Genomic DNA, 27,097 nt, shown 5'->3' with positions numbered 1-27,097 from the left:
AGTACGGTGCTTTTTCCCTTGTATTGTCGCATTCAGACCTTCCGCTGTGTCATTACCAGTGTTTAGTGTATGTATGTGTACATTGCCTGCCTTGAGTCTACATTTGTTCGCTTCCAGGTGAAGAGCACAAGCAGCCACTCTTATCTAGAATCGCTGTCACAAGATGTTTTACTTTATCTGCTACTACTCAGGCAGGGGTAATGGCGGAGGTGCTGTGGAGAAGCTGACCACGACAAGCAGTCATCTGCTACCTATCATTTTATAGAATGTATTAGATAAATGCAAGCTAGACACTGGTTGCTATGGGCAACTTCTCCACTCTTTAGGTGGCTTGAGATAACCCTTGAGATGTACTTTATTGACGCTTTGTCCCCAAACCTGTTTCCTCAGACTGTCTTCTCGTTAACTGAGAAGTACAAGGAAAGTGACCATGCCTTTGATGTTAACGCAGAGGTGGAAGACGATGGCCCAGAGCCAGCAGGCCAGGAGATGGATGACTTTGATGCGGACGTATGCGATGAGAATGAAGATCTGGGGGAGTTTTCAGAACAGCGTGAAGCTTGCAGGGCAGAAAGAAAAGGGTATGTTTATTTGTCCATTATAATCCCATGCTATTACAGACAGCAGATTATTTCAAATGGCACTATAGTTCTGATTTTCCAAAATAAGTTAGAATTTTGGATGGTTTCTTTCTAAAGCTAATGCATGTGGAATGGGTGTGAGTGCAGTAGGACATACTCTAGACTAGAGCATTAGCTGTAAAGGCAACAGTAATAGAATTTCAACACACAAGGGCATATGTGCTAAGCCTTGGAGTGTGATAAAGTGGACAGAGCTAATGTACCAACCAATCAGCTCCTTACTGCCATGTTACTGGGTTTGAAAAATGACAGGAGCTGATTGGCTGGTACTTTATCCCCATTTTATCAATGTCAAAAGCTTAGTACATCCTATCTTTTTAGTAATTGTTGCAAAAGCAAAAAGAATGCAGTCATTCACGGGTGTACTGTATTCTCTAGCAATTGTTTTACAACAGTACATGTAGTAGGAGAAACCTGGATAATTAAAAACTATTCGATGTCTACATTGTGTGGTTTTTTTGTTTTGTTTTGTTTTTTCTTTATGGGTCATTTTTCATGTAGTCAGTTTGAACCCCCACTGAAACAGAAATGTGTGAAATAAGGTATTGTGTGTGGGTTCCTTAGTAGGATCCTGTCACCAGGTGACTGATACCTGTTTGGATGTGATTCATCTCCAGATCACAGATAACACAGATTGGGGAGGCTGACATAGGTACCATGTGTCTCCAGTTGTCCTCTTGTCCTGGAGAATACTCTTACTTCAGTCCTCGTACCATGTCCATGTGGGCAGGTCCAGAACACTGGCGCTTCCGGCCTCGGCAGAAAGGTAAGTGCTGATCTGTGCCCTAGGTCTTGCACATGGCAGTCAGCTCTGGGTCAGTAATTACCATCTCTCATTTAATCTTCAGTTGAATCTGTTGGCGACAAGCAGAAATCCAAGAAGGTGAAAAAAGTCTTTGAACTGAACTTTGAAGAGGATATCCATTTTGAGGCTCATTTTTGTAAGACTAGGGTAAGTCACCTTGTTATACACCTTTCAGACCTCGTAAGTCGGATCGCACCCGGGAGCCATACACAGGTGCGACCCCGCCTGAACCCCTATTTGCCGCTGTCCCCAACCTGGCATATTGCCAGGCTGGTGGCAGGGGTGGCGCTTGGAGATCACATGATCTCCAAATGCTGCCTGTCCCTATAGTGTGAATGGGAAACGGGTCACATCGAACCCTGCTTTTTCACGTTCAGACAGCGAGCCGGGTTCAACATGCGTTCAACCCTGCTCGCTACCCGAGTTAAAATACCAGGTCGCTCGACCCAGATTATTTCGACTGGCCCCTTTCAGACCTCACAGCAACACTGGTTATACTTGATCATGTGCAGTAACCCGTGTTAAAAGCTGGCGGTCTAAAAGGGGTATAATTTACTAGCAGGTAATTCCAAGGTTGGCCGCAAGGTGGCCATATAGAACCACTTTGTAGCATGTGACGTCTACCTGTGCATTTTATTTGTTTGTCACACTTACATATTCTGTGTATTTGAATACAAACGATTCTTAGTTTCATGTCTGCTTAACCATGTACTACTATAGCAGATCATCGCATCAAATGAGGTAAATTGGATACAAACATGTCATCAGAAGTGGAATTTCTGTAACCTGTCTGCACTGTCCCCTTTCTTCTTATTCTCCAGATGAGAATATAGTAGGTCTTATTAACTGGCATGCGAAGTCCTGAATTTTATCTAAACTCTTTACATTGCAGATATCCCTGCTCTAGTCCCTATAATCACAGCTGATAATGTATTTAGTTGTTTCTTGGTTCTGCTGTTACTCTGATTTTTACTGATCTCATTCAGAGTTCTACATGTCATCATCTTTATAAACATGAAGGTGAAACCAGTGTAGGATGACATTCTGGTGCTTATGAATGTGTTTGCAGCAATGTGATCGCTTCCATGTGACAGGGATGTCCTGCTTCAGTTCAACTTTGCACCACTGGTGTGATTGCACTGTATGATTGCTAGCGCTTTTGTAGCTGGAAACGCGCACGTGACACCCTCGTTAAACGTATTTTCTCTGACGTCCTAGTGGATGCTGGGAACTCCGTAAGGACCATGGGGAATAGATGGGCTCCGCAGGAGACTGGGCACTCTAAGAAAGAATTAGGACTACTGGTGTGCACTGGCTCCTCCCTCTATGCCCCTCCTCCAGACCTCAGTTAGAATCTGTGCCCGGCTCGAGCTGGTTGCACACTAGGGGCTCTCCTGAGCTTCTAGTAAAAGAAAGTATTTATTAGGTTTTTTATTTTCAGTGAGATCTGCTGGCAACAGACTCCCTGCTACGAGGGACTTAGGGGAGAGAAGCGAACCTACCTGCTTGCAGCTAGCTTGGGCTTCTAGGCTACTGGACACCATTAGCTCCAGAGGGATCGAACACAGGCCCAGCCTCGGTCGTCCGGTCCCGGAGCCGCGCCGCCGTCCCCCTTGCAGAGCCAGAAGCAAGAAGAACGTCCTGGAAATCGGCGGCTGAAGACTCCGGTCTTCATTAAGGTAGCGCACAGCACTGCAGCTGTGCGCCATTGCTCCCTATGCACACCACATACTCCGGTCACTGATGGGTGCAGGGCGCTGGGGGGGGGGGGGGGCGCCCTGGGCTGCAATTAGAGTACCTTAAATTGGCAAAAAGCACATAATATAGTCTAATAAACTATATATGTGCAAAAATCCCCTGCCATAATATTAATAACAGAGCGGGAGAAGCCCGCCGTGAAGGGGGCGGGGCTATCTCCCTCAGCACACTGGCGCCATTTCCTCTTCACAGCTCCGCTGGAAGACAGCTCCCCAGGCTCTCCCCTGCAGTTTCCAGGCTCAAAGGGTAAAAAAGAGAGGGGGGGCACTAAATTTAGGCGCAAAACTGTATTTATATAGCTGCTATAGGGAAAATCACTTTGTGTAGTGTAAATCCCTGTTTATATAGCGCTGTGGTGTGTGCTGGCATACTCTCTCTCTGTCTCCCCAAAGGACTTTGTGGGGTCATGTCCTCAGTCAGAGCATTCCCTGTGTGTGTGCGGTGTGTCGGTACGGCTGTGTCGACATGTTTGATGAGGAGGCTTATGTGGAGGCGGAGCAGGTGCCGATAAATGTGATGTCACCCCCTGCGGGGTCGACACCAGAGTGGATGGATATGTGGAAGGTTTTACACGACAGTGTCAACTCCTTACATAAAAGGTTCGATGACATAACAGCTGTGGGACAGCCGGCTTCTCAGCCAGTGCCTGCCCAGGCGTCTCAAAGGCCATCAGGGGCTCAAAAACGCCCGCTACCTCAGATGGCAGACACAGATGTCGACACGGAGTATGACTCCAGTGTCGACGATGACGAGGCTAATGTACATTCCACGAGGGCCATCCGTTGCATGATTACGGCAATGAAAAATGTGTTGCACATTTCTGACATTAACCTAGGTACCACTAAAAAGGGTATTATGTTTGGGGAGAAAAAGCAACCAGTGGTTTTTCCCCCATCAGATGAGTTGAATGAAGTGTGTGAAGAAGCGTGGGCTTCCCCCGATAAGAAGCTAGTGATTTCTAAAAAGTTACTGATGGCGTACCCTTTCCCGCCAGAGGACAGGTTACGTTGGGAGACATCCCCGAGGGTGGATAAAGCGCTCACACGCTTGTCAAAAAAGGTGGCACTGCCGTCTCAGGATACGGCCGCCTTAAAGGAGCCTGCAGATAGAAAGCAGGAGGCTATCCTGAAGTCTGTATATACACACTCAGGTACTATACTGAGACCTGCTATTGCTTCAGCATTGATGTGCAGTGCTGCAGCAGCATGGTCTGATTCCCTGTCTGATAACATTGATTCCCTTGACAGGGACACTATATTGCTAACCATAGAGCATATTAAAGACGTAGTCTTATATATGAGAGATGCACAGAGGGATATCTGCCGGCTGGCATCTAGAATTAATGCAATGTCCATTTCTGCCAGGAGAGTATTATGGACTCGGCAGTGGACAGGTGATGCGGATTCTAAAAGGCACATGGAGGTTTTGCCTTACAAGGGTGAGGAATTGTTTGGGGATGGTCTCTCGGACCTCGTTTCCACAGCAACAGCTGGGAAGTTGACATTTTTACCTCAGGTTCCCTCACAGCCTAAGAAAGCACCGTACTATCAGGTACAGTCCTTTCGGCCCCAGAAAGGCAAGCGGGTTAAAGGCGCGTCCTTTCTGCCCAGAGGCAGGGGTAGAGGGAAAAAGCTGCACCATACAGCCAGTTCCCAAGAACAAAAATCCTCCCCTGCTTCCACTAAATCCACCGCATGACGCTGGGGCTCCACTGGTGGAGCCAGGTGCGGTGGGGGCCCGTCTCCGGAACTTCAGCGACCGGTGGGTTCGCTCACAGGTGGATCCCTGGGTTCTACAAGTGGTATCTCAGGGATACAAGCTGGAATTCGAGACGTCTCCCCCTCGCCGTTACCTCAAATCAGCCTTGCCAGCTACTCCCCAGGACAGGGAGGTAGTGCTGGCGGCAATTCACAAGCTGTACCTCCAGCAGGTGATAATAAAAGTTCCCCTCCTTCAACAGGGACGGGGTTACTATTCCACAATGTTTGTGGTACCGAAACCAGACGGTTCGGTGAGACCCATTCTAAATTTGAAATCCTTGAACACTTATATAAGGAATTTCAAGTTCAAAATGGAATCGCTCAGGGCGGTTATTGCAAGCCTGGAAGAGGGGGATTACATGGTATCACTGGACATCAAGGATGCTTACCTGCATGTCCCCATTTACCCACCTCACCAGGTGTACCTCCGTTTTGTGGTACAGGACTGCCATTACCAATTCCAGACGTTGCCGTTTGGTCTGTCCACGGCACCGAGGGTATTTACCAAAGTAATGGCCAAAATGATGATACTCCTTCGAAAGAAGGGAGTTATAATTATCCCGTACTTGGACGATCTCCTTATAAAGGCGAGGTCCAGGGAGCAGTTGTTGGTCGGAGTAGCACTATCTCAGGAAGTGCTACAACAGCACGGCTGGATTCTGAATATCCCAAAGTCGCAGCTGGTTCCTACGACGCATCTGCTGTTCCTGGGTATGATTCTGGACACAGAACAGAAGAAGGTGTTTCTCCCGGAGGAGAATGCCAAGGAGTTGTCATCTCTAGTCAGAGACCTCCTGAAACCAAAACAGGTGTCGGTGCATCACTGCACGCGAGTCCTGGGAAAGATGGTAGCTTCTTACGAGGCAATTCCATTCGGCAGGTTCCATGCAAGGATCTTTCAGTGGGATCTGTTAGACAAGTGGTCCGGATCGCATCTTCAGATGCATCGGCTGATCACCCTGTCCCCGAGGGCCAGGGTGTCTCTGCTGTGGTGGCTGCAGAGTGCTCATCTTCTCGAGGGCCGCAGATTCGGCATACAGGACTGGGTCCTGGTGACCACGGATGCAAGCCTCCGAGGTTGGGGGGCAGTCACTCAGGGAAGAAACTTCCAAGGACAATGGTCGAGTCAGGAGGCTTCCCTACACATAAATATTCTGGAACTAAGGGCCATTTATAATGCCCTAAGTCAGGCAAGACCCCTGCTTCAAAACCAGCCGGTGCTGATTCAGTCAGACAACATCACGGCGGTCGCCCATGTGAACCGACAGGGCGGCACAAGAAGCAGGATGGTGATGGCAGAAGCCACAAGGATTCTCCGATGGGCGGAAAATCACGTGATAGCACTGTCAGCAGTGTTCATTCCGGGAGTGGACAACTGGGAAGCAGACTTCCTCAGCAGGCACGACCTCCACCCGGAAGAGTGGGGACTTCATCCAGAAGTCTTCCAGCTGATTGTAAATCGTTGGGAAAGGCCACAGGTGGACATGATGGCGTCCCGCCTCAACAAAAAGCTAAAAAGATTTTGCGCCAGGTCAAGAGACCCTCAGGCGATAGCTGTGGACGCTCTAGTGACACCGTGGGTGTACCAGTCGGTTTATGTGTTCCCTCCTCTTCCTCTCATACCAAAGGTGCTGAGGATAATAAAAAAGAGAGGAGTAAGAACTATACTCATCGTTCCGGATTGGCCAAGAAGGACTTGGTACCCGGAACTACAAGAAATGACCTCAGAGGACCCTTGGCCTCTGCCTCTCAGACAGGACCTGCTACAGCAGGGGCCCTGTCTGTTCCAAGACTTACCGCGGCTGCGTTTGACGGCATGGCGGTTGAACGCCGGATCCTGATGGAAAAGGGCATTCCGGTTGAAGTCATTCCTACGCTGATAAAAGCTAGGAAGGATGTGACAGCAAAACATTATCACCGCATATGGCGAAAATATGTTGCGTGGTGTGAGGCTATGAAGGCCCCCACTGAAGAATTTCAGCTGGGTCGATTTCTGCACATCCTACAGTGACTATGGGCCTAAAATTGGGATCCATTAAAGTCCAGATTTCGGCCCTGTCTATTTTCTTTCGAAAAGAACTGGCTTCACTGCCTGAAGTTCAGACGTTTGTTAAGGGAGTGCTGCATATTCAGCCCCCTTTTGTGCCCCCAGTGGCACCTTGGGATCTCAACGTTGTGTTGGATTTCCTAAAATCACATTGGTTTGAGCCACTTCAGACCGTGGAATTAAAATATCTCAAGTGGTCATGCTTTTGGCCTTGGCTTCGGCTAGGCGGGTGTCAGAATTGGCGGCTTTGTCCTGTAAAAAAGCCCCTATCTGATCTTCCATATGGACAGAGCAGAATTGAGGACTTGTCCCCAATTCCTCCCTAGCGTTTCATTTGAACCAACCTATTGTGGTGCCTGCGGCTACCCGGGACTTGGAGGCTTCCAAGTTGCTGGACGTAGTCCGGGCCCTCAAAATCTATGTTTCCAGGACGGCTAGAGTCAGAAAGACTGACTCGCTGTTTATCCTGCATGCACCCAAAAAGCTGGGTGCTCCTGCTTCTAAGCAGACTATTGCTCGCTGGATCTGCTCCACGATTCAACTTCCACATTCTGCGGCTGGACTGCCGCATCCTAAATCGGTAAAAGCCCATTCCACGAGGAAGGTGGGCTCTTCTTGGGCGGCTGCCCGAGGGGTCTCGGCTTTACAACTTTGCCGAGCTGCTACCTGGTCGGGATCAAACACGTTTGCAAAATTCTCCAAGTTTGATACCCTGGCCGAGGAGGACCTTGAGTTTGCTCATTCGGTGCTGCAGAGTCATCCGCACTCTCCCGTCCGTTTGGGAGCTTTGGTATAATCCCCATGGTCCTTACGGAGTTCCCAGCATCCACTAGGACGTCAGAGAAAATAAGAATTTACTCACCGGTAATTCTATTTCTCGTAGTCCGTAGTGGATGCTGGGCGCCCATCCCAAGTGCGGATTGTCTGCAATACTTGTATATAGTTATTGCCTAACTAAAGGGTTATTGTTATGAGCCATCTGTTCAGTGAGGCTCAGTTGTTAGTCATACTGTTAACTGGGTATAGTTATCACGAGTTGTACGGTGTGGCTGGTATGAGTCTTACCCGGGATTCCAAATCCTTTCCTTGTTGTGTCAGCTCTTCCGGGCACAGTTTCCCTAACTGAGGTCTGGAGGAGGGGCATAGAGGGAGGAGCCAGTGCACACCAGTAGTCCTAATTCTTTCTTAGAGTGCCCAGTCTCCTGCGGAGCCCGTCTATTCCCCATGGTCCTTACGGAGTTCCCAGCATCCACTACGGACTACGAGAAATAGAATTACCGGTGAGTAAATTCTTATTATCACCAATATTGGTGACACCACCAAATAAACAGTAGTTTTCTCTGCTTGTCAGGGGCAATCTTTATAATAAAATCAAAAACTTCCCATTTAGATAGATTTGAAATATCCACAGAATTATTTTTTCCAATTTTTATATAATTTTTGCTCCCTCTGCCAATGTCCAGTGTTAAAAACAGTCTAGTTTCAGACTCTTCCTTTTGCTAAATTTGGATTATCCTTAATTACCACAAAGAACTGCCAGCTGAACCCCACGGGAGATATTCCTTCCTTACCCATTAATGGCTATTAAGATTAGTTTAGTGCAGACACGGCAATTATATTGTTTCCAGGTAGCGTTACAGATAGCAGCTCTTACAAGCTTGTTATCCAAGCCATCCACCACTACCACCTCCCTGTCTAGGGAATTACACACTCGGCTGCTCATATAGTGACACTGCCTTACTTTTATTGGATTGTATTCGTTATGTAAAAGGAGGGGGTACGGAAGGGAAGAATGGCTGGTAAAGAGCATTATGCAAATATGCAACTGGAGCGATGACAAATTATGAACACTCTGAAGGAAGGGGATATAGTGGAGATTAGAATCCACAAAAGGGGAGGAAGGGCATGAGGTGACTCCAGAGGAACCAGTCTTATAGTTTAGTCTTGGAGAAGGTGTGAAGTTCTATAATAACCAGTCCATGGAGCGCATATGGTAGCAAATTCATTTTCGGTATTGTGGAGAATGGTGATATTCTCCACATGATGACCTTGCCGGACTACTATTATGGGTAGGGGGGTCCGGGTTTTTTTTAAATGCAAGACCGTTTGGCATATAGTGACACTTAAAATGCGTGTGATGTCTGGGTATGTCTGAGTGTATCATGGATGTCACGCGGCAATTATGAGTAGGAGAGACATTTTCTGAGATGTGCAGGTGATGTACTTCTGTCCAAGAGGAAACTATATTAGAGAGAGACCACCATACATAGGACAGAGTGTCAGCAGAGAGAAGAGGCATTTGGGAAAATGGGTACAAGATGCCATCATTAGTACAGATTGTGAGAGGTCTCACTGATTTTAACAGGAATCAATGAAGCTCCCTTTTTATGTTTATACCAACTAGACTTTATGTATGGGTTTATGTATTTTATTTTGTACATATTTCTCTTACGTCCTAGAGGATGCTGGGGTCCACATTAGTACCATGGGGTATAGACGGGTCCACTAGGAGCCATTGGCGCTTTAAGAGTTTAACAGTGTGGACTGGCTCCTCCCTCTAGCCCCTCCAACCAGAGCCGGTCACAGCTAGGGGAGCTCCATAGGAGTTTTTCTAGTTTTCTTATTTTTCTTAGAGTTAGGCACAGGGAGGCTGCTGGCAACAGCCTCCCTGCTTTGTGGGACTTAGGGGGGGGAGTAGTGTCCATCCCTGAGAGGTTAATGGCCACTATCTCCACTGACAGGACACTGAGCTCCTTAGGGTGGTGATCGTTAGCCGCCCGAGGCGACCACTCACTCCCGCAGCATGCCGCCACCCCCTAACAGAACCAGAAGATTCCGGAGGCGAGTGCGTCACCGGCGACCCGACAAGCCGGGAGCCGGTGTGTATGGCGGCAACAGGGTAGGAGCGCAGTACTAACTGCGCTCCGGAGAGCTCACCGGTACACAGTGCGGCGCTATGAGTGGCACGATGAGCCAGCGCAAATACCCTACACTGGTCACTCAAGGCTATCAGGGACCTTGGTAACGCTGCTAGCAAAATCCTCAGGCCCGTATAAAAATTTGAAAGTGCAGGAAGACACGCCATGTCCAGGGGGCAGAGCTTCTCCTCAGAGTGGACCCAGCAGCATTCAGCGCCATTTTCTCCCTGCAGATACAGCTACAGAGACGCTGACAGGGATTGCTGTCCCTCCACACGACTCCAGCTATCCTGTGCGGTACTAGGGGGTTGTAGAAGGGTGGGAGTTTGTGTATTACTGTGTAGTCTATTAAAGGTACAGTCAGGCCAGGTTGGTTTTACCTACCTAATTGAGCGCTGTGTGTGTGTTGGCTCCAAGCTCTGTGTTTTCTCTGAAGGTACTTGGGGGTGGGAGGAGGGGGGGGGGGGGGACGACGACGACTGTGTCTGACATTCTCCTTTGTGTGTGGGTGTATGTTTTCTCACATAGCCATTTCCAGGGACTCTGTGTCTTATGCTGCAGAGGATGTTTCTTCTCCAGAGGAATCCATTCCTTGTACCCAGGAATGTAACGTCTTGTCTCAGATTCCTATTACTGAGCCAGAATGGCTGACTTCTATTAAGGGAATGATCTCTTAGATCTCTACTAGGGTAGCTCATACTGAGACTGAAACTCCGGTTTGAAAGAATTCTATGGCAGTTTGGTCAGGTTCTGTTCCTATTCCTTCTAAATCCGCTAGCATATACCCAAAGAAACGTGCACGGTAGCTTTGGTACATCCCCATGGTACTAATGTGGACCCCAGCATCCTCTAGGACGTAAGAGAAAATAAGATTTTAATTACCTACCGGTAAATCCTTTTCTCGTATTCCGTAGAGGATGCTGGGCGCCCGCCCAGCTCGCCGTTTTCCTGTAATGGTTACTTGGTTCAGTACTGCTTTGCTCTTGGTTAAGTACTGTGTTGTTACTTGGTTAAAGTAATGTTGTTCAGCTGTTGCTGTGTTCAAGCTAGTTAGCTTGGTTTGCCTTGTTTGTTTGAGCTGGTGTGAATCTCGCCACTATCTGTGTAATATCCTTCTCTCGAAGTTGTCCATCTCCTCGGGCACAGTTTTTAGACTGAGTCTGGCCCACACTGTTAAACTCTTAAAGTGCCAATGGCTCCTAGTGGACCTGTCTATACCCCATGGTACTAATTTGGACCCCAGCATCCTCTACGGACTACGAGAAAAAGATTTACCGGTAGGTAAATAAAATCCTATTTCTCTAACGTCCTAAGTGGATGCTGGGGACTCCGTCAGGACCATGGGGTTTAGCGGCTCCGCAGGAGACAGGGCACAATAATAAAAGCTTTAGGATCAGGTGGTGTGCACTGGCTCCTCCCCCTATGACCCTCCTCCAAGCCTCAGTTAGATTTTTGTGCCCGGCCGAGAAGGGTGCAATCTAGGTGGCTCTCCTGAGCTGCTTAGAATAAAAGTTTAAGTTAGGTTTTTTATTTTCAGTGAGTCCTGCTGGCAACAGGCTCACTGCTACGAGGGACTTAGGGGAGAGAAGTAAACTCACCTGCGTGCAGGATGGATTTGCTTCTTAGGCTACTGGACACCATTAGCTCCAGAGGGAGTCGGAACACAGGTCTCACCCTGGGGTTCGTCCCGGAGCCGTGCCGCCGACCCCCCTTGCAGATGCCGAAGTTGAAGAGGTCCAGAGGTCCGGAAACAGGCGGCAGAAGACTTTCAGTCTTCATAAGGTAGCGCACAGCACTGCAGCTGTGCGCCATTGTTGTCAGCACACTTCATACCAGCGGTCACTGAGGGTGCAGGGCGCGGGGGGGGGGCGCCCTGGGCAGCAATGTATTATACCTTTTTTATGGCTAAAATACATCACATATAGCCCTTGAGGCTATATGGATGTATTTAACCCCTGCCAGATCTCACAAACTCCGGGAGAAGAGCCCGCCGTTTTAGGGGGCAAGGCCTATTCTCCTCAGCACACGGCGCCATTTTCCTGCTCAGCTCTGCTGTGAGGAAGGCTCCCAGGCTCTCCCCTGCACTGCACTACAGAAACAGGGTTAAAAACAGAGAGGGGGGGCACTTATTTGGCGATATGATTACATATGTGAAAATGCTATAAGGGAAAACACTTGTATAAGGGGTTGTCCCTGTATAATTATAGCGTTTTTGGTGTGTGCTGGCAAACTCTCCCTCTGTCTCCCCAAAGGGCTAGTGGGGTCCTGTCCTCTATCAGAGCATTCCCTGTGTGTGTGCTGTGTGTCGGTACGTGTGTGTCGACATGTAGGAGGACGATGTTGGTGAGGAGGCGGAGCAAATTGCCTGTATTGGTGATGTCACTCTCTAGGGAGTCGACACCGGAATGGATGGCTTATTTAGGAATTACGTGATAATGTCAACACGATGCAAGGTCGGTTGACGACATGAGACGGCCGGCAAACAAATTAGTACCTGTCCAGGCGTCTCAGACACCGTCAGGGGCTTGTAAAAACGCCCATTTACCTCAGTTGGTCGACACAGACACGGACACTGACTTCAGTGTCGACGGTGAAGAAACAAACGTATTTTCCTTTAGGGCCACACGTTACATGTTAAGGGCAATGAAGGAGGTGTTACATATTTCTGATACTACAAGTACCACAAATAAGGGTATTATGTAGGGTGGGAATAATCTACTTGTAGTTTTTCCTGAATCAGATAAATTAAAGTGTGTGATGATACGTGGGTTTCCTCCGATAGAAAATTATTGGAGGTATACCCTTTCCCGCCAGAAGTGAGGGCGAGTTGGGAAACACACCTTAGGGTGGATAAGGCGCTCACACGCTTATAAAAACAAGTGGCGTTACCGTCTCCAGATACGGCCGCCCTCAAGGAGCCAGCTGATAGGAAGCTGAAAAATATCCAAAAAAGTATATACACACATACTGGTGTTATACTACGACCAGCAATCGCCTCAGCCTGGATGTGCAGCGCTGGGGGGGCTTGGTCGGATTTCCTGACTGAAAATATTGATACCCTTGACAGGAACAATATTTTATTTACTATAGAGCATTTTAAGGATGCATTTCTATATATGCGAGATGCGCAGAGGGATATTTGCATTCTGGCATCAAGAGTAGATGTGATGTCCATATCTGCCAGACGATGTTTATAGACACGACAGTGGTCTGGTGATGCAGATTCCAGACGGCACATGGAAGTATTGCCGTATAAAGGGGCGGTCCATCGGACCTGGTGGCCATGGCAGCAGCTGGAAAATCCACTTTTGTTACCCCAAGTCACATCTCAGCAGAAAAGGACACAGTCTTTTCAGTCTCAGTCCTTTCGTACCCATAAAGGCAGGCGGGCAAAAGGCCAGTCATATCTGCCCAGGGTTAGAGGAAAGGGAAGAAGACTGCAGCAGGCAGCCCATTCCCAGGAACAGAAGTCCTCCACAGCTTCTGCCAAGTCCGCAGCATGACGCTGGGGCCATACAAGCGGACTCAGGTGCGGTGGGGGGTCATCTCAAGAGTTTCAGCACGCAGTGGGCTCACTCGCAAGTGGACTCCTGGATCCTACACGTAGTATCCCAGGTGTACATTGGAAATTCGAGACGTCTTCCCCTCACAAGTTCCTGAAGTCTGCTTTACCAACGTCTCCCTCCGACAGGGAGGCAGTATTGGGAAAAAAATTCACAGGCTGTATTCCCAGCAGGTGATAATCAAAGTACCCCTCCTACAACAAGGGAAGGGGTATTATTCCACACTATATTGTGGTACTGAAGCCAAACGGCTCGGTGAGATCTAAAAGATTTGAACAATTACATACAAGGGTTCAAATCAAGATGGAGTCACTCAGAGCAGTGATAGCGAACCAGGACGATATGGTGTCACTGGATATCAGGGACGCTTACCTACATGTCCAAATTTTGCCCTTCTCACCAAGGGTATCTCAGGTTCGTGGTACAGAACTGTCACTATCAGTTCAGACGCTGCCGTTTGGATTGTCCACGGCACCCCGGGTTTTTACCATGGTAATGGCCGAAATGATGATTCTTCCTAAAAGAAATATGGACGCTTTCCTGATAAGGGCAAGGTCCAGAGAACAGTTGGCGGTCGGAGTAGCACTATCTCAAGTAGTTCTACGACAGCACGAGTGGATTCTAAATATTCCAAAATCGCAGCTTTTTCCGACGACACGTCTAATGTTCCTAGGAATGATTCTGGACACAGTCCAGAAAAGGATGTTTTCTCCCGGAGAAGAAGGCCAGGGAGTTATCCGAGCTAGTCAGGAACCTCCTAAAACCTGGAAAAGTATCAGTGCATCATTGCACAAGGGTCCTGTGAAAAATGGTGGTTTCTTACAAAGCGATCCCATTCGGTAGATTTCACGCAAGAACCTTTCAGTGGAATCTGCTGGGAAAATGGTCCGGATCGCATCTTCAGATGCATCAGCGGATAACCCTGTCTCCAAGGACAAGGGTGTTTTCTTCTGCGGTGGCTGCAGAGTGCTCATCTATGAAAGGGCCGCAGATTCGACATTCAGGACTGGGTCCTGGTGACCACGGATGCCAGCCTGAGTGGCTGGGGAGCAGTCACACAAGGAAAAAATTTCCAGGGAGTGTGATCAAGTCTGGAGACTTCTCTCCACATAAATATACTGGAGCTAAGGGCAATTTACAAGGCTCTAAGCTTAGCAAGACCTCTGCTTCAAGGTCAGCCGGTATTGATCCAGTGGGACAACATCACGGCAGTCGCCCACGTAAACAGACAGGGCGGCACATGAAGCAGGAGGGAAATGGCAGAAACTGCAAGGATTCTTCGCTGGGCGAAAAATCATGTGATAACACTCTCAGCAGTGTTAATTCCGGGAGTGGAAAACTGGGAAGCAGACTTCCTCAGCAGGCATAACCTCCACCCGGGAGAGTGGGGACTTCAGCGGGAAGTCTTCCACATGATTGTAAACCGTTGGGAAAAACCAAAGGTGGACATGATGGCGTCCCGCCTGAACAAAAAACTAGACAGATATTGCGCCAGGTCAAGGGACCCTCAGGCAATAGCGGTGGACGCTCTGGTAACACTGTGGGTGTACCAGTCAGGGTATGTGTTCCCTCCTATGCATCTCATACCAAAAAGTACTGAGAATCATAAGAAGGAGATGAGTAAGAACGATACTTGTGGTTCCGGATGGGTCAAGAAGGACTTGGTACCCGGAACTTCAAGAGATGCTCACGGAAGAACCGTGGCCTCTACCTTTAAGAGAGGACCTGCTCCAGCAGGGGCCTTGTCTGTTCCAAGACTTACCGCGGCTGCGTTTGACGGCATGACAGTTGAACGCCGGATCCTGAAAGGGCATTCCAGATGAAGTCATCCTTACCCTGGTCGAAGCCAGGAAGGATGTAACCGCAAAACATTTTCACCGCATTTGGCGAAGGTCCCTACAGAGGAATTCCAACTGGGTCGTTTCCTACATTTCCTGAAAACAGGACTGTCTATGGGCCTAAAATCAGGGTCCATTAAGGTTCAAATTTCGACCCTGTCGAATTTCTTCCAGAAAGAACTGGCTTCAGTGCCTGAAGTTCAGACGTTTGTAAAAGGGGTACTGCATATACAGCCTCCTTTTGTGCCCCCAGTGGCACCTTGGGATCTCAATGTTGTTTTGAGTTTCCTAAAGTCACATTGGTTTGATCCACTCACCACTGTGGAATTAAAATATTTCACATGGAAGGTGAAGATTCTATTAGCCCTGGCTTCAGCCAGGCGTGTGTCAGAATGGGCGGCTTTATCATATAAAAGCCCTTACTTAATTTTTCATTCTGACAGGGCAGAATTGAGGACTCGTCCTCAATTTCTCCTTAAGGTGTTTTCTGTTTTTCACATGAACCAACCTATTGTGGTACCTGCGGCTACTAGGGACTTGGAGGACTCCAAGTTACTTGACGTTGTCAGGGCCCTGAAAATATATGTTTCCAGGACGACTGGAGTCAGAAAATCTGACTCGCTGTTTAGCCTGTATGCACCCAACAAGATGGGTGTTCCTGCTTCTAAGCAGACGATTGCTCGCTGGATTTGTAGTACAATTCAGCTTGCACATTCTGTGGCAGGCTTGCCACAGCCAAAATCAGTAAAAGCCCATTCCACAAGGAAGTGGGCTCATCTTGGGCGGCTGCCCGAGGGGTCTCGGCTTTACAACTTTGCCGAGCTGCTACTTGGTCAGGGGCACACCCTGACTGAGGAGGACCTGGAGTTCGTTCGGTGCTGCAGAGTCATCCGCACTCTCCCGCCCGTTTGGGAGCTTTGGTATAATCCCCATGGTCCTGACGGAGTCCCCAGCATCCACTTAGGACGTTAGAGAAAATAAGAATTTACTTACCGATAATTCTATTTCTCGTAGTCCGTAGTGGATGCTGGGCGCCCATCCCAAGTGCGGATTGTCTGCAATACTTGTACATAGTTATTGTTACAAAAATCGGGTTATTCTTGTTGTGAGCCATCTTTTCAGAGGCTCCTTCGTTGTTATCATACTGTTAACTGGGTTCAGATCACAGGTTGTACGGTGTGATTGGTGTGGCTGGTATGAGTCTTACCCGGGATTCAATATCCTTCCTTATTATGCACGCTCGTCCGGGCACAGTATCCTAACTGAGGCTTGGAGGAGGGTCATAGGGGGAGGAGCCAGTGCACACCACCTGATCCTAAAGCTTTTATTATTGTGCCCTGTCTCCTGCGGAGCCGCTAAACCCCATGGTCCTGACGGAGTCCCCAGCATCCACTACGGACTACGAGAAATAGAATTATCGGTAAGTAAATTCTTATTTTTTTGTACCCTAAGTAACAATCATCACATTTGTAGAAGATGCACCATTTAGAATTCATTGAAGTCGACTGTTTTACTAGACTGTACCCGGTACTTATTTGGGGAAGTGTAGCAAAGGTGTCATTATCTGATCACGTCATACTAGGAAATGGCTGCACGGTGCAGTATTCTCCGAGCAAGAGCTCTTCTACTGTTTAGTATGTATAGACCATTTATAAATAGTACCACCCAACTGTGACCTGACAGGTCACATGTGACTCTTCAAGACATTTTGGTAACCCTGATCTTGACAACTTCAGTAGTTGTATATTAAACCCTATTTTTATAACATAAGTACCCTTATCATGTGTGTGCTAGGACATGTATGTACATGAATTTAGAAGCTCCTTACTAAGAAGATAACCTCTCGTTCTATTGTTCTCTGTGCAGGCAGCTACAACACTTGCAAAAGCCACCCTTGAGAACCAGAATAAGAAGTCTACCACGCTGCCAGCTGACTTCCACTACGACCCAGACAACATTGTAAAGATGAGCTTAAGGCCAGCAGATAGGGTAAGAACTCTCCCACTCGCCCTGTACCTGATGCATGGAAACTGTAAATGTGTTAACTCTTGTATTCTTCCCTAGATCAAGAAGATGGCTCCTAAAGACCCCGTATCTGAAGATGGTATTGGAGAGTATGACTATAACAATCCCAATGATACCTCAAACTTCTGCCCAGCCCTTCAGGTGAGGACTATGGCTATGCAATGCGCCCAGCAGTATGTACTTCCCAGCAAGGTCTTGTATATGAAACAATAACCAACGCATTTTGCAGCTTGCAGACAGTGACGATGATGATGGTGGATTCATGGGAGCTGCTGATGACTATACACAGTTTCCCATACACAATGGGTTACCTGAGAACAGCTTGAGCCTTGATGGGGAACACAATCTGATTGCAGAACCGCAAAAGGTGAGGAGAACAAATCAGAAGAGAGGGCATAAATGGGGAAAACATGACGATACTTAATGGGGTAATTGCATATTCTCATGCAGGTAAACAGGATAGAGATAAATTATGCTAAAATAGCTAAAAAGATGGATATGAAGCACCTGAAGACAAGCATGTGGGGACTGCTGACTGACAACACAGAGGTAAGTGGAATTGTTATAGAGAAGGAAGTCAAGTAGCCATTCCCCACTGTTAGGATGCCCTCATGGGACACTCCTTCGGTACATCTGTATGGCCGATGTGTAGCTTTTGATGAATTAAACATTTATTTGGTGTATAAGTGAATATTCTATTTAAAGATCATTAAACACCAAGTGGAAACTATACATATGCATTTATATTTGGACCGCAGTATTGATGTTTGTAGATGGACCTATATGGCAATGTGATTAATAACATCCTGTACATATATTTATTTTCTCTTACGTCCTAGAGGATACTGGGGTCCACATTAGTACCATGGGGTATAGACGGGTCCACTAGGAGCCATGGGTACTTTAAGAAATTGATAGTGTGGGCTGGCTCCTCCCTCTATGCCCCTCCTACCAGACTCAGTCTAGAAAACTGTGTCCGAGGAGACGGACATACTTTGAGAGAAGGATATAAAAGGATATAGTGGCGAGATTTCGAACCAGCACAAACAAACTAGAGGAAAGCCGAGCTAACCAAACCTTAAACCAGGAACAGCAACCGCTGAACCAACAATACTTAACCAAGTAACAGTGCAGGAAGAAGCGAAGCACTGGGCGCCCGCCCAGTATCCTCTATGAACTACGAGAAAAGGATTTACCAGTAGGTAATTAAAATCCTATTTTCTCTTACATCCTAGAGGATACTGGGGTTCACATTAACACCATGGGGATGTACCAAAGCTCCCAAACCATGTGGGAGAGAGCCGAGGTTCCTGCAGAACTGATTGACCAAACTGAAGGTCCTCAGAGGCCAAAGTATCGAACTTGTAAAACTTAGCAAACGTGTTTGAACCTGACCAAGTAGCTGCTCAGCAGAGTTGTAAAGCCGAAACACCCCGAGCAGCCGCCCAGGAAGATCCCACCGATCTAGTAGAGTGGGCTTATACAGATTTTGGACACAGCAAACCTGCCGTGGAATAAGCATGCTGGACAGTAAGGCTGGTCCAGTGTGCAATTGTCTGCTTGGAAGCAGGACACCCAATTTTATTGGGATCATAGAGAACAAACAGCGACTCAGATTTTCTGTGAGGAGATGTCTGCTTCACATAGATCTTCAAAGCCCTCACAACATCCAAGGACTTTGAAGTAGCAGAGGTGTCGGTAACCACCGGAACCACAGTAGGTTGGTTGATATGAAACGCAGACACCACCTTTGGAAGAAATTGCTGACGAGTTCCAAGTTCAGCCCTATCTTCATGAAAAATCAAACAGGGGCTTTTGTGAGACAACGCCCCCATCTCCGACACACGCCTCGCAGAAGCCAAGGCCAACACTGTGACGGCCTACCACGTAAGAAACTTGATGTCAACGTCCTGTAAAGGCTCCAACCATTCCGATTGCAGGAACTGCAACACCACGTTGAGATCTCAAGGTGCCGTAGGAGGCACAAAGGGCGGTTGGATGAGAAGCCAATTGTTTCTGGAAGAAAATGGATAAGGCCGAAATCTGGACTTTGATGGAGCCCAAACGTAGGCCCACATCCACACCTGACCTGACCATTTTCATTGGAACTGTTCCCCTTGGGTGACTGCTCCCCAACCTCTGAGGTTTGCGTCTGTGGTTAGCAGAATCCAATTTTGAATCCCGAACCTTCGGCCCTTGGTCAGGTGAGAAGTCTGAAGCCACCACAGAAGATAAATCCTGGCTTTTGGCGACAGACGGATCCTCTCCTGCATGTGAAGATGCGATCCGGACCATTTGTCCAACAGATTCAGCTGGAAGGGCCTTGCGTGAAATCTTCCGTACTGCAGCGCCTCGTAAGCGGCTACCATCTTTCCCAGAAGGCGAATGCATAAATGCACCGATGTCCGGGTTTGTCTTAGAACATCACGCACCATCGACTAGATCACCAATGCTTTTTCCAACGGAAGGAATACCTTCTGCGCCTCCGTATCCAGTATCATCCCCAGGAACGGAAGCCTCGGTGTTGGTTCCAGATGTGATTTTGGTAAGTTCAAAATCCACCCCTGATCCTGGAGTAGTCAGGTTGACTAACAACCTCTCCATGGATGGTGCTTTTAGCAGCAGATCTTCCAGGTACGGTATTATGTTCACTCCATGTTTGCGGAGGAGAAACATCATCTCTGCCAACTTTAAGAAATTGATAGTGTGTGCTGGCTCCTCCCTCTATGCCCCTCCTACCAGACTCAATTTAGAAAATGTGCCCGGAGGAGCCGGTCACGCTTGGGAAACTCCTGAAGAGTTTTCTGCATTTATTTTCCTTTTTATTGTTTTCAGGCAGGTCTGGCTGGCACCAGACTGCCTGCTTTGTGGGACTTAGGGGGGTAAATGGCCCAACCTCCCTAGGGTTAATGGTCCCGTTCCCCGCTGACAGGACACTGAGCTACTGAGGGTCCTATTCGCAAGCCCCATCACGACGAGCGTACAGACCCGCAGTACGCCGCCACCCCTAACATAGCCAGAAGTAAGAAGAGTGGTGAGTAGGTGGCCAGCGTCCCGGTTAACGGGTCGCCGGCTGTAATGGCGACACAAGTGGTAGGAGCGCAGCGCTGATAAGCAGGCTGTGGCTACAGGCTTCAGAGGCATACAGGGTGCTGTGTGTTCCGCTGTGAGGGCGAGCTGAAGCCGCAACACACACATACCCACACTGGCAGTAATTCTACAGGGGTTTTAACCCACTGTAGAACAGAAATTACCTCAGCCAGTATTAAAAAAAAAACCGTGAAGACCGCACGCCATTAGGGGGGCGGGGCTTCACTATGAGCGGATCCAACAGCTCATCAGCGCCATTTTGCCTCTGCAGCTATACACAGGCAGACTGACAGGGAAGTACAGTTCCTCCACAAGGACTCCAGAGCACCTCAGCGGTACCAGGGGGTCATATCAAGGGGGGGGGGGGGGAATATTTGGTATACTAAACCCTATTACTTAGTTTGCAACCCAGCTAAACTTGTACTTTAGCTATGAGGGCGCTGTGTGGCTGGCTCCATTATACTCTGTGTCTCCCTAGAGGGCTCTGTGTAGATTAACTATGTTTTACCCTATTTTCCTGTGTGTGTGTGTGTGTGTGTGTGTGTGTGTGTGTGTGTGTGTGTGTGTGTGTGTGTGTGTGTGTGTGTATTCTTTCACATTTCCCATGTCAAAGGAGTGTGTACCATGCACAGCAGAGTGTATTTCTCAATCTGAGGGATCACTGCCGTGTACTCGGGATAGTATACATTATCAGGCTAGTGGATCGGTATCAGTATGGTTAGATTTATTAAAAGGGATGATTTCAAATAAATTATCCCAAAATGAGAAGGAGACGCAATACTTAAGACCATCTGTTGATGACCTCATGAATAGAGATTCAGTGGTCATTCCAGCGTCTCAGACCCCTGCCATTTGACCACAGAAGCGTACTCTGGCCCAAATCATGCAGGCTAATACCGATGATGATGTATCAGACCCAGAGGAGGGGGAGGTGGACTCGGGAGGGGGGGATGCAGCTTTATCACAGGGTATACAGGCCCTGATAGAAGCTATTAGAGATGTCCTGCACATCCCTGATAAGGTATCAGAGGACGAGGAGGAATCTTCTTTTAATGTGAAAAGGAAATCCTCATCTACTTTCCCTGCATCTAAGGAATTAAATTCCCTATTTGAAGCAACTTGGGTAAATCCTGACAAGAAGTTGAAGGTCCCAAAACGGTTACTCACAACCTTCCTGTTTCCTCAGGATGACAGAAAAAAATGGGAAATCCCACCGATAGATGACGCATCGGTTTCTAGGCTGTCACGTAAGATAGTTTTACCTGTCCCTGGGGCAGCGTCCTTGAAGGATGCTGCAGACCGCAAGATTGAGACCACTCTCAAATCTCTGTACACAGCTGCGGGGGTGGCCCAGAGACCCACTATAGCTTGTGCATGGATCTCTAGGGCCATTGCTAAATGGTCAGGTAATCTAATTGATGGGTTAGATTCCTTATCCAGGGGGGAGATAATTTTACTCCTACAGCATATACAGGATTCTGCTAACTTTTATGGTGGAGGCCATAAAGGAAATTGGTTTACTCAGTGCACGCACCACTGCCATGGCAGTGTCAGCACGCAGGGGCTTGTGGCTACGCCAGTGGACTGCGGACGTGGATTCCAGGAAAGGCGTGGAAAGCCTACCTTTCACAGGTGAAGCCCTTTTTGGAGATGAACTGGATACATGGCTATCCAAGGCTACGGCGGCTAAGTCTACATACTTTCCTTCCGCAGCTCCCCCGGCTAGAAAATCCTACACTGCTCCAACTCTGCAGTCCTTTCAGACAGCGAAGTTTAAAAACAAAGCCAAAGGTTCTTCTACGGCTTTCAAAGGCAATAGTGGTAAACCCAGAAAACCTGCAGCCTCAGGTTCACAGGGAAAGAACCACGTTTCTGCTTCCTCTAAGCCTTCAGGATGACGGTGGACCGTACTGCCTGGAAGACAGGCAGGTGCCCATTTAAGATTCTTCCGTCACATATGGGCAACGTCATGCCAGGATCCTTGGGTCAAAGATCTTATAGCCCAGGGCTACAGACTGGAGTTTCAGGAACTCCCACCTCATAGATTCTTCAAATCAGGCTTACCAGCTTCTCAAGAAGCAAGTATGACTTTACAGGAAGCAATTCAGAAACTGGTACGGACTCAGGTCATTGTTCCAGTTCCACTTCAGCTGCAAAACCAGCGTTATTATTCCAACCTGTTTGTGGTTCCGAAACCGGACGGTTCGGTAAGGCCCATTTTAAATCTCAAGTCATTGAACTTGTACTTACGGGTGTTCAAGTTCAAGATGGAGTCTCTGAGAGCGGTGAACTCAGGTCTCGAGGAGGGGGAATTCTTGATGTCTCTGGATATCAAGGATGCGTACCTTCATATTCCGATTAAGCCGCCTCATCAGGCTTATCTAAGGTTTGCATTGCAGGACTGTCACTACCAGTTCCTGGCCCTGCCATTTGGCCTCTCTACGGCACCGAGGGTGTTCACCAAGGTAATGGCAGAGATGATGTTTCTCCTCCGCAAACATGGAGTGAACATAATACCGTACCTGGAAGATCTGCTGCTAAAAGCACCATCCATGGAGAGGTTGTTAGTCAACCTGACTACTCCAGGATCAGGGGTGGATTTTGAACTTACCAAAATCACATCTGGAACCAACACCGAGGCTTCCGTTCCTGGGGATGATACTGGATACGGAGGCGCAGAAGGTATTCCTTCCGTTGGAAAAAGCATTGGTGATCTAGTCGATGGTGCGTGATGTTCTAAGACAAACCCGGACATCGGTGCATTTATGCATTCGCCTTCTGGGAAAGATGGTAGCCGCTTACGAGGCGCAAAAGGTATTCCTTCCGTTGGAAAAAGCATTGGTGATCCAGTCGATGGTGCGTGATGTTCTAAGACAAACCCGGACAATGGTGCATTTATGCATTCGCCTTCTGGGAAAGATGGTAGCCGCTTACGAGGCGCTGCAGTACGGAAGATTTCACGCAAGGCCCTTCCAGCTTGATCTGTTGGACAAATGGTCCGGATCGCATCTTCACATGCACCAGAGGATCCGTCTCTTCTGTGGTGGCTTCAGACTTCTCACCTGACCAAGGGCCAAAGGTTCGGGATTCAAAATTGGATTCTGCTAACCACAGACGCAAGCCTCAGAGGTTGGGGAGCAGTCACCCAAGGGGAACAGTTCCAATGAAAATGGTCAAGTCAGGAAGCCATTCTTCCAATCAATATTCTGGAACTAATGCCATATACAACGCCCTTCTACAGGCATCACATCTTCATCAAGATCAAGCCATTCAGGTTCAGTCGGACAATGTGACGGCAGTAACGTACGTAAACCGACAAAGCGGAACGCAGGGCAGCAATGTCAGAGGTAACAAGGATTCTCCTCTGGACAGAGAGACACGCTGTGGTGTTGTCCGCGATCTTAATTCCGGGAGTAGACAACTGGGAAGCAGACTTCCTCAGCAGACACGACCTTCACCCAGGAGAGTGGGGCATTCACCCGGAGGTGTTCGGGTGCTTGACACGTCGGTGGGGAATGCCACAAATCGACATGATGGCCCCTCGTCTCAACAAGAAGCTCAAGCGGTATTGTTCCAGGTCGAGAGACCCGCAAGCAGTGGCGGTGGACGCTGTGGTGACTCTATGGGTCTACCAGATGGTGTACTTGTTTCCACCACTCCCATTGATCCCAAAGATTGTCAAAAGAATAAAAAGGGAAAAGGTTCAAGCAATTCTCATTGCCCTGGACTGGCCAGGAAGGGCCTGGTATGCGGATATACTGGAGATGCTCCTAGAGGACCCGTGGCCTCTTCCTCTTCGCGAGGACCTTCTCCAACTGGGGCCGTTCGTCTGTCAAGACTTACCATGGCTACGTTTGATGGCATGGGGGTTGAGCGTCAAATTCTAGCCCGGAAAGGGATCCCGGATAGGGCTATTCCAACCCTGATCCAAGCCAGAAAGGGGGTAACGTCTAAAGATTACCACCGTATTTGGAAAATATATGTCTCTTGGTGTGGGTACAGGAAATTTGCTGCGGTGGAATTTCAACTGGGACGTTTTCTCCTTTTTCTGCAGTCAGGTGTGGATGTGGGCCTAAGTTTGGGCTCCATAAAAGTCCAGATTTCGGCCTTATCCATTTTCTTCCAGAAACAATTGGCTTCTCATCCAACCGCCCTTTGTGCCTCTTACGGCACCTTGAGATCTCAACAAGGTGTTGCAGTTCTTGTAATTGGAATGGTTGGAGCCTTTACAGGACGTTGACGTCAAGTTTCTTACGTGGTAGGCCGTCACGGTGTTGGCCTTGGCTTCTGCGAGGCGTGTGTCGGAGATGGGGGCGTTGTCTCACAAAAGCCCCTGTTTGATTTTTCATGAAGATAGGGCTGAACTTGGAACTCGTCAGCAATTTCTTCCAAAGGTGGTGTCTGCGTTTCATATCAACCAACCTATTGTGGTTCCGGTGGTTACCGACACCTCTGCTACTTCAAAGTCCTTGGATGTTGTGAGGGCTTTGAAGATCTATGTGAAGCAGACATCTCGTCACAGAAAATCTGAGCCGCTGTTTGTTCTCTATGATCCCAATAAAATTGGGTGTCCTGCTTCCAAGCAGGCAATTGCACGCTGGATCAGCCTTACTGTCCAGCATGCTTATTCCACGGCAGGTTTGCTGTGTCCAAAATCTGATAAGCCCACTCTACTAGATCGGTGGGTTCTTCCTGGGCGGCTGCCCGGGGTGTTTCGGCTTTACAGCTCTGCCGAGCAGCTACTTGGTCAGGTTCGAACACGTTTGCTAAGTTTACAAGTTCGATACTTTGACCAAACTGAAGGTCCTCAGAGGCCAATCAGTTCTGCAGGAACCTCGGCTCTCTCCCACACGGTTTGGGAGCTTTGGTTTATCCCCATGGTGCTAATGTGAACCCCAGTATCCTCTAGGATGTAAGAGAAAATAGGATTTTAATTACCTACTGGTAAATCCTTTTCTCGTAGTCCATAGAGGATACTGGACGGGCGCCCAGTACTTCGCTTCTTCCTGCACTGTTACTTGGTTAAGTATTGTTGGTTCAGCGGTTGCTGTTCCTGGTTTAAGGTTTGGTTAGCTCGGCTTTCCTCTAGTTTGTTTGTGCTGGTTCGGAATCTCGCCACTATATCCTTTTATATCCTTCTCTCATCTCAAAGTATGTCCGTCTCCTCGGGCACAGTTTTCTAGACTGAGTCTGGTAGGAGGGGCATAGAGGGAGGAGCCAGCTCACACTATCAATTTCTTAAAGTACCCATTGCTCCTAGTGGACCCGTCTATACCCCATGGTACTAATGTGGACCCCAGTATCCTCTACGGACTATGAGAAAAGGATTTACCGGTAGGTAATTAAAATCCTATATTTTCTTAAATCATGTGCAGGCGCCGTTTTCAGAAATAAATGTAGTTTGCCTATGTTTAAAGCAGTGTCTGGATAGTAGATTGGAGTGTTCTTTTCAAAACTCAAATGGTGGCTATGCAAACAAGGACCAGCTATGCCAGGAGAGCATAGGGGTAAATTTACTAATGTGGGAGGTTTTTTTGTTGTTGTTTTTTTTTTTAGAACTGGTGATGTTGCCTATAGCAACCAATCAGATTCTGCTTAACATTCATCTAGCTGTTTCTAGAATATAATAGAATCTGATTGGTTGCTATGGGCAACATCGCCAGTTCTAAAAATAACTCCTGCCTTAGTAAATTTACCCCATTGTGTCAAATATCTGAGCAGGGGAGCATTGTGAACTTCTAGGGGGAAACTCTTACACATTAATTAGATGCACAAGTAGGACCCTACTGAAAATTAATAACTGAGAATTCTGTATGCTTTGTTTGGTAACAAGGTTCCTCAGTCTTATTTCTTCAAATGGGTAATTCTCCAGATAGTGAACATAAAGTCCCGTGCATCACACGCTTCTAAACTGGCCTGTTAAGAAATTGTTATATGAAAACTTAAGTGCTTAGTAGCAATGCCTTACCCTATAACTTAAGACCCACTAAAATCTTGGTATTTTGGAGAAGTATGTCGTTTGAATTTGAGTAGCTGTCCCCGTGCATCATGGAGAATCGCCCAAATCAGAATTTTACATGATAAAGTTTCAGTGCTTTCACGGAAGACAAAAAGCTGATGCATTCTCTGTAACTGTGTATATCACTAGCAAACGCCCAGAAATGAAGCAGAGACCGCAGTTGTTAAGGATGAGCGGGTTTTCAGCAGTATCACACGCGAGCTACAGAAAAGGTATGAGATGAGAGTCATTTATAACATGAATTTGGGTGCTCTTAGCATGTGGTAACCTATTACTTCTGATCAACAGATTACCCACCACAATGGCACAGAACCTCTCTGTACCACTGGCCTTTGCTTGTCTTTTGCATCTGGCTAATGAAAAGGTTAGTAAACACATCAGTGACAGATCTTATTCCATTACCATGGCTTCTTTAATAACACGGTGCAACAATGCAATTTTGTGCCGTTACCAATAGTGGCCGTCATCAGACTGGTTACTGTATTGATGTTGTACTTTTCTGCAGCGGGGTACACTGTGTTCCACAGGGAAACATTGGGGTGTAGAGTTGGATCTTGATCCAGAGGCACCAACAGGCTAAAGCTTTGACACTTCCCAAGATGCATTGCACGGCCTCCTCTATAACCCCGCCTC

At 47.8% G+C, this 27,097-nt stretch overlaps 1 protein-coding gene across 5 annotated transcripts in view; it reads left to right on the top strand.

Annotated features, from left to right (window-relative positions):
* NCAPH (non-SMC condensin I complex subunit H) overlaps positions 1-27,097 on the top strand; it is a 113,088-nt gene that overhangs the window by 68,620 nt on the left and 17,371 nt on the right. For all 5 annotated transcript variants that reach the window (XM_063932023.1, XM_063932022.1, XM_063932021.1 and 2 more), the window contains 9 exons: positions 391-581; positions 1,259-1,407; positions 1,490-1,593; positions 17,197-17,319; positions 17,395-17,496; positions 17,585-17,722; positions 17,806-17,904; positions 26,594-26,676; positions 26,753-26,828. In XM_063932023.1, the coding sequence (XP_063788093.1) occupies positions 391-581; positions 1,259-1,407; positions 1,490-1,593; positions 17,197-17,319; positions 17,395-17,496; positions 17,585-17,722; positions 17,806-17,904; positions 26,594-26,676; positions 26,753-26,828 (1,065 nt within the window). The remainder of the gene's footprint in view (positions 1-390; positions 582-1,258; positions 1,408-1,489; positions 1,594-17,196; positions 17,320-17,394; positions 17,497-17,584; positions 17,723-17,805; positions 17,905-26,593; positions 26,677-26,752; positions 26,829-27,097) is intronic.

This window comes from Pseudophryne corroboree, chromosome 6 (assembly GCF_028390025.1).
Source record: "Pseudophryne corroboree isolate aPseCor3 chromosome 6, aPseCor3.hap2, whole genome shotgun sequence".
Classification (NCBI taxonomy): Eukaryota; Metazoa; Chordata; class Amphibia; order Anura; family Myobatrachidae; genus Pseudophryne; species Pseudophryne corroboree.
Note: the sequence above shows the minus strand (reverse complement) of the source record. Positions and strands in the feature narration are given on the sequence as shown.